At 40.4% G+C, this 7,500-nt stretch overlaps 1 protein-coding gene across 1 annotated transcript in view; it reads right to left on the bottom strand.

Annotated features, from left to right (window-relative positions):
• Nucleotides 1–5,091: 5,091 nt before the first annotated feature.
• esm1 (endothelial cell-specific molecule 1) overlaps nt 5,092–7,500 on the bottom strand; it is a 4,847-nt gene continuing 2,438 nt past the window's right edge. The window contains exon 3 of the mRNA XM_060891535.1: nt 5,092–7,459. Within this exon, the coding sequence (XP_060747518.1) occupies nt 7,332–7,459 (128 nt within the window). The 3' untranslated portion in view covers nt 5,092–7,331. The remainder of the gene's footprint in view (nt 7,460–7,500) is intronic.

The raw sequence follows: 7,500 nt of genomic DNA, 5'->3' as shown, positions 1-7,500 counted from the left end.
ATATATATATATATATATATATATATATATATATATATATATATATAGCAGCACCCTATAGGGCACTACATGACATTTACTCACAAAGAAAGTGCCATGTTTTCCACCACCCTATAGGGCACTATGCCACATTTATGTCGCATTGGGAAACACTCTAGGGGGCAATTAATCGTTCCTTCTCGCATGTAGCATCACCCTATAGCTATATACCTATACCAACCTATATACTGCATCAAATTTGTTCACAAGGAAGGAACATTTAGGGCACTGCATCATGTTTTTTACACGTCAGAGGAAGCTAGAAGGCACTTCATCATGTTTTCTCACATGTAACTACCCCCTAGAGTGCACTAGGGTTTCTTGCAGCCTATAGGGCACTGCATCACATTTTCTTGCACATAGTGGAATTCTAGAGGTCACTTCCTCACTTCTTCTCCACCAGAAAGCCACTTCCGGCAGTCTTCCTGCATCCTAAAGGGCATTTTATTACATTTTTTATTCTCAGTGGAATCGGATTAAAGACTGGATGCGGAAACCATTTCTCAAAAACTCCCCCTGAGCGTGACCTCTGACCCGACCTTTATCCTGCGAGAGCTCTTCAGACGTGTTAGCGACATCCTCCCGAAGTACAAGATTCCTGTGTTTATCTGACAAAAATGCGCCTTTGCCCACTTCAAAGCCACCTTGAGCGAGGTGGGAACTCTGTGGAATTCCAAACCTCTAATCAGTTATTTATTTCCCAAATTTAGATATCCGATGCATTGTTTGAGGAGCAGTTCACCCAGACGTCGCTTCATTTCCTAGAAGGTCACGGCCCGGCACTAGGTGATGTACTGGAGTGCGACTAATAAACAAGCGCTGAGCTTCTGAGGGCACTTTGCCGTAAATCACACTTATTTACTGGGCTTTGAGCACACCTTTGTTTGTGAAGGGCGACGTTGACGTGTTTCGAGGAGAACGATAACAGGCTTTTCTCACCACGGGCTTCCTGTTATTCACAGCAGGGTCTTTGTTTGGCTGCAGGACTCCACACTCTTCAGCTCTCTGGGGAACAATGGGAGGGGAAAAAAAAGAGAATTCAACATCCATTCATAGCTGCTCTCTCTCTTTCTCTCTCTCGCTCTCTCTTTCTCTCTCTCTTTCTCTCTCGCTCTGTCACTCAACTTCATCTTCTTCACCAGCTCTTGATCATATTTATTTTTATATTTAAAAAAATTAGTTTATTCACTGGAACTTTCACTGTATATTCAATATATCACAATCAATATGGTATAATAATACTCACTCACTCACTCACTCACTCACTCACTCACTCACTCACTCACTCACTCACTCACTCATTTTCTACTGCTTATCCGAACTACCTCGGGTCACGGGGAGCCTGTGCCTATCTCAGGCGTCATCGGGCATCAAGGCAGGATACACCCTGGACAGAGTGCCAACCCATCACAGGGCACACACACACACTCTCATTCACTCACGCAATCACACACTACGGACAATTTTCCAGAGACGCCAATCAACCTACCATGCATGTCTTTGGACCTAAGCCACAGTGTCCCCCGGTATAATAAGAAAAATATATACTGTATATTATAATAATAACAGAAGTTACTATCTAAAATAAATCACCATGCAATGACAGTTAAATAAGCATCATGTTAATTATTTTAATTTATTTATAATATTAACAACAGGGGGGTCACGGTGGCTTAGTGGTTAGCACGTTCGCCTCACACCTCCAGGGTTGGGGGTTCGATTCCCACCTCCACCTTGTGTGTGTGGAGTTTGCATGTTCTCCCCGTGCCTCGGGGGTTTCCTCCGGGTACTCCGGTTTCCTCCCTCAGTCCAAAGACATGCATGGTAGGTTGATTGGCATCTCTGGAAAATTGTCCGTAGTGTGTGATTGTGTGAGTGAATGAGAGTGTGTGTGTGCGCCCTGTGATGGGTTGGCACTCCGTCCAGGGTGTATCCTGCCTTGATGCCCGATGACGCCTGAGATAGGCACAGGCTCCCCGTGACCCGAGGTAGTTCGGATAAGTGGTAGAAGATGAATGAGTGAGTGAGTGAATGAATTATTATTATTATTATTATTATTATTATTATTATTAAAATCCTGAGAAATTCTACTCAAGTGAAATTATAGAAAATGTGACACAATCTTTGTGAGTTAAAAGTACACCTTAAAAGATGGGAGCCTGATTAACGATGCTAATGCTAATGCTAATACGTTTTCTTGCAGAAAATAACTTGTATTGCTTAAAAGGAAAAAGAGTTTGGAGATGATTTTTGTTGTGAAGTACTTTTGCTAGCTACAATTTGAAATCTCGCTAGTTTAACTTACGCTAGAATCCATGCTAGTGCTAATCCAAATAAAACAGGCTAATCTGTGGACTGTAGCCAGTTAATGTGTTTATTTAAATTATTAATGATAATAAATCCTTTAGATGAGGATTTATTAAATTTCCATTCATGAAAATCTGAGTCTTCAGTATGATTAATACTAAGTATAACTACACTAGGTTAATAGTTCTGTATCTACAGTAAAGGGATGTTAGCCTTCTCTGAGCTGCGAGTTCTGAGAAAGCTGCTAAAGAAATCAGCTGTGTGAAAGCCGGTGTTTGTGATTTTCCGCGTCCTTGTTGATGTTTAGGTGTTTGGAGTTGTGCTCTGGGAATGAAGCGCAGAGGATCGGCACTTCCGGACGCTCCGTGTTTCTCTCAGCCTGTGACGTGTGACGCTCGGCGAATCCCAGGCGCTTTTTTTGGCCCTCGGCCTCTGAGCAAGACACAACAACAACAGGAAGTAGAGGCATTTTAGCAGGTGTCAGGAAGTGCAGGAAATAAACAAGTGCGAGAGAGCTGGAGAATGTGGGGTATTTCTAACATTCACAGGGGTATTTTTGGTGAAGCTGATGTAAGGTTGAAGTGGTGAGAGAGAGGAAGGGAACGACGGGAGCGATGAGGGAGCGATGAGGGAGCGATGAGGGAGCGATGAGGGAGCGATGAGGACGTTTTGATAAAAACTAGCTTGTAATTCATGAAAATAATTTGAGGTGTCGGTTCGGGCTAAACGTTTAGTGCTGTATTCAAATTTTTTCAATATTTCTATACATTTTGCAATGGTTAAAATACTGACACAGGACATTTACAAACAAAGTAACAAACAAACAAACCAACCAACAAACCAACAGTGAGAGATCTACCAAAATGATTAATAACCTGTAGTTTTATATTTGTTCCTTCAGTAATAATAATAATAAGAAGAAGAAGAAGAAGAAGAAGAAGAAGAAGAATAGTCTGTGTTTGTGCTGCATTTTCCAGGTTTTAAGTATTTTATCTGGGCACTAGAAGCTTTAATAAATAAATAAATAAATTCTTGTAGTTCCCATAATAACAAAGTCTACTAAAGGCTGTAGAGCGTTTTCTTATTTAGTTCCCAAACTTTGGAATAGTCGACCTGATAGTGTTCGGGGCTCAGACACACTTTCCCAGTTTAAATGTAGATTACAGACACATCTCTTTAGTCAGGTGTACTGTACATACAGTATAATACATCCCATAATATTGTGCTCTAAACCATCTGGCCAAATGCACATTATCATCTAGTACTTGCTAATATTAAAAACAGCAGCTAGTTTAATTCCTCTCCACTGCTTCTCTCTTTCTACCCGTCCCGAGGCATCCAGAAATTGTACCAGCTCCGATTGTCTTCCGTGTCATGAAGATTTTGGACCTTCACTGAGACGAAGCCGACCATGTGAGGATCCTGAGACATCTAGAGATGTTCCAGCTCCAGTTAGACTCTGCGATACTAAAGAGGGGATGTGAACTCCATGTGGTCTTTTACACCAACACAACATTTATCAGACTGTATATTTATAATCACACCCCCAGTGTCACCCACATGAGGATGAGGTTCCCCTTTGAGTCTGGTTCCTCTCAAGGTTCCTTCCTTTACCATCTAAGCGAGTTTTTCCTCCCCACAGTCACCTGAGTCACCTCAGACTTGTTCATTGGGGATAAATACAAACACATTTAAATATAAATCTAATATTAATCTTGAATTTTGTATTATATTAATTTATATATTAACCTTTTGTTCTATGTTTATGTTCTGTAAAGCTGCTTTGAGACGACGTCAGTTGTAAAAAGCGCCATACAAATAAACTTGAATTGAATTGAATAAAGCCCTGCGATGGGTTGGCACTCCGTCCAGGGTGTATCCTGCCTTGATGCCCGATGACGCCTGAGATAGGCACAGGCTCCCCGTGGCCTGAGGTAGTTCGGATAAGCGGTAGAAAATGAAATGAAATGAATGAATTGAATAAAATAAATAAATAAATAAATAAATAAATAAATGACAGATTGTCAAATTGAATTTTAAGAAAATTAGTTTTATTATTTTGTTATTATTAAGAAATAAAACATTAAAAATCCATTGGGAAATGGTGGAGAACGAGGGTGTGCTTTATTACAGTTGTTTTGTAGGGGGGAAAAATTCATTCATTCACTCATCTTCTACCGCTTATCCGAACTACCTCGGGTCACGGGGAGCCTGTGCCTATCTCAGGCGTCATCGGGCATCAAGGCAGGATACACCCTGGACGGAGTGCCAACCCATCGCAGGGCACACACACACACACACTCATTCACTCACGCAATCACACACACTCACACACTACAGACAATTTTCCAGAGATACCAATCAACCTACCATGCATGTCTTTGGACCGGGGGAGGAAACCGGAGTACCCGGAGGAAACCCCCGAGGCACGGGGAGAACATGCAAACTCCACACACACAAGGCGGAGGCGGGAATCGAACCCCCACCCTGGAGGTGTGAGGTGAACGTGCTAACCACTAAGCCACCGTGCCCCCCTAAGTAAAAATTGATGAGAAATAAAAAGTATTATTATTAGTATAAGTATTAATCATTTTTATGTTTTTATTTATTTATTTTTTTAAGATTTTAACTTGAATTTCTGAAGCGAATGTGTAAAATCCTACAGATGAATATTTATGACTTGAGTGTAAGACAAACTGTCTTACTTACTTATTACACCAAACACGGACCACCATAACAGCAGACTTTCTTTTTCATCCTTTTATTATTTTATAGTTTAATTTAGCACCAAAGCCCAAACAATACAAGACAACAGAACAAGAAACATGCGGTGTGTTACTCCCGGAGGTGACAGACAGGTTTAAAGTGAAAAAAAAAAAAAAAAAGACTGACAGACAGAGAGTGAAATGTAAATCTGTATATAAGCTGCTTTAGTTAATACGTACATACGATATGACTGATTAAATAAATATCATCAAAAAATAAAGGTCTCCTTTAACTCGAATGTTGTCGATCGTCTGAGACGCGTTCACGATCTACTGAAGATTCTACTGGAACTCCATCGCTTCTTATCACCTGTTAGGCCACGCCCCTTTTCTCTTTGTTACTCCATAAGCTTTGATTGTCTTCCACGTCGAATAAAATAACGCTGCATAAAAACTAACCACATGTCTGTAGGAAATGAAACAAGTGAGTTGGTTTGGAATTTTTGCTTCATTTTACGATGCTAATCCGGCTGATCTTGCTAGCTATTAGTGTCGGAACCGACGTCAGACCTGACACTTGTCTTTACTGATCAACAAAATATTAATTATACTTTTTTGTGTATATTTGTGTGTGTGTGTGTGTGTGTGTGTGTGTTTCATGTGTCCATGCATCTGTAAGTATGCATGCTTTGGTATAAAACAATGAATTGGATTTAACCCTTGTGTTCTGTCCGATTCAGAAATACTCTAATTTATACCCAATTTTTTTATTTTTCAAAATCATTTATCTATCTATCTATCTTGTCTGTTTATCTATCTCTCTATCTATCCATCCATCTATCTATCTGTCTATCTAAAATTATATCTATCTATGTCTTGTCTGTCTGTCAGTCTGTCAGTCTATCTATCTATCCATCTAAAATTATATCTATGTCTTGTCTGTCTGTCAGTCTATCTATCCATCCATCCATCCATCCATACATCTATCTATCTATCTTGTCTGTTTTTCTATCTCTCTATCTATCCATCTACCTATCTATCTATCTAAAATTATATCTATCTATGTCTTGTCTGTCTGTCAGTCTATCTATCTATCTATCTATCTATCTATCTATCTATCTATCTATCTATCTATCTATCTATCTATCTATCTATCTATCTATCTATCTATCTATCTATCTATCTATCTATCTATCTATCTATCTATCTATCTATCTATCTATCTATCTATCTATGACAGAGCTGGTGTTTTAGTGATATGTTTATTCCTTTTCGACTCTGTTCCCAATAAATATTCTTCATGCCTAAAGTCAGAAAAGTTCCAGCTTCATGTCTGACTGTTACACATTGTACAGCACTGACACTGACACTGACACTGACCCTGACACTGACACTGACACTGACACTGACACTGACCCTGACACTGACCCTGACACTGACACTGACCCTGACACTGACCCTGACACTGACCCTGACACTGACACTGACACTGACCCTGACACTGACACTGACCCTGACCCTGACACTGACCCTGACCCTGACCCTGACACTGACACTGACCCTGACCCTGACACTGACCCTGACACTGACACTGACACTGACCCTGACACTGACACTGACCCAGACCCTGACACTGACACTGACACTGACCCTGACACTGACCCTGACACTGACACTGGAGACTCCTTCCATACATATTGAACAAACATCTCCTCAATCAGAAAAGCTTCACCATACCAACAGTTATCCGTGTACCACTTCCTCTCACTGAGCTGTTACTATAGAAACAATATAATCTAATATAATATCACAATCGGTTTATCAATCAGACTTCCTACGGTGCCGAACGGAGGAGGAAATCGCGCTGAACGCGTGTTGTGACGTCACACGACGTGTCTCGTAACACAATTGTGGAAAATCTGCGTCGTTTTTAAGAATCACAGAGAATCTTTCTCAGGATATCATAGAGTTGGCTTGAATTTGTGAAATACTGGAGAGAAAATAATAAAGCGTTATAAGCTGTTATAATAAACTAATTGACATCTTCTGACCAATCAGAATTAAGACCTGGACAGCGATGTAGTGTAAATGTTGTCTGAGAGACAGAACAGGTCGGTTAAATCCAGTCATTATATAATAGAGTAGAAAAAAAAAAAGAAAAGCTTTGATAGAATATTAATATATTTTTTTAAACATATTAAAATATATCCCTTTGTCGTTTCTTTTTAATTTATTATGCTACATGCGGACTGTCCGAGTCGAGGCGGAGGCGAGTGCGTGTCAGCGAGGTGCGAGCCACTTCGGAGTGGATGATCGCTCCGTGTGTCCTTCTCCGGCGTTGCTGCTGCTGCTGCTGCTGTTGTTGTTGTTGTTGTTGTTGTTTCCGTCACCTGATGCCACCTCGTTACCTACACAAACAAATATTCAACAGTATACAATAATGAGAAAT

This window comes from Tachysurus vachellii, chromosome 17 (assembly GCF_030014155.1).
Source record: "Tachysurus vachellii isolate PV-2020 chromosome 17, HZAU_Pvac_v1, whole genome shotgun sequence".
Classification (NCBI taxonomy): Eukaryota; Metazoa; Chordata; class Actinopteri; order Siluriformes; family Bagridae; genus Tachysurus; species Tachysurus vachellii.
The sequence above is the reverse complement of the archived record's forward strand: the minus strand, read 5'-3'. Positions and strand labels throughout refer to the sequence as shown.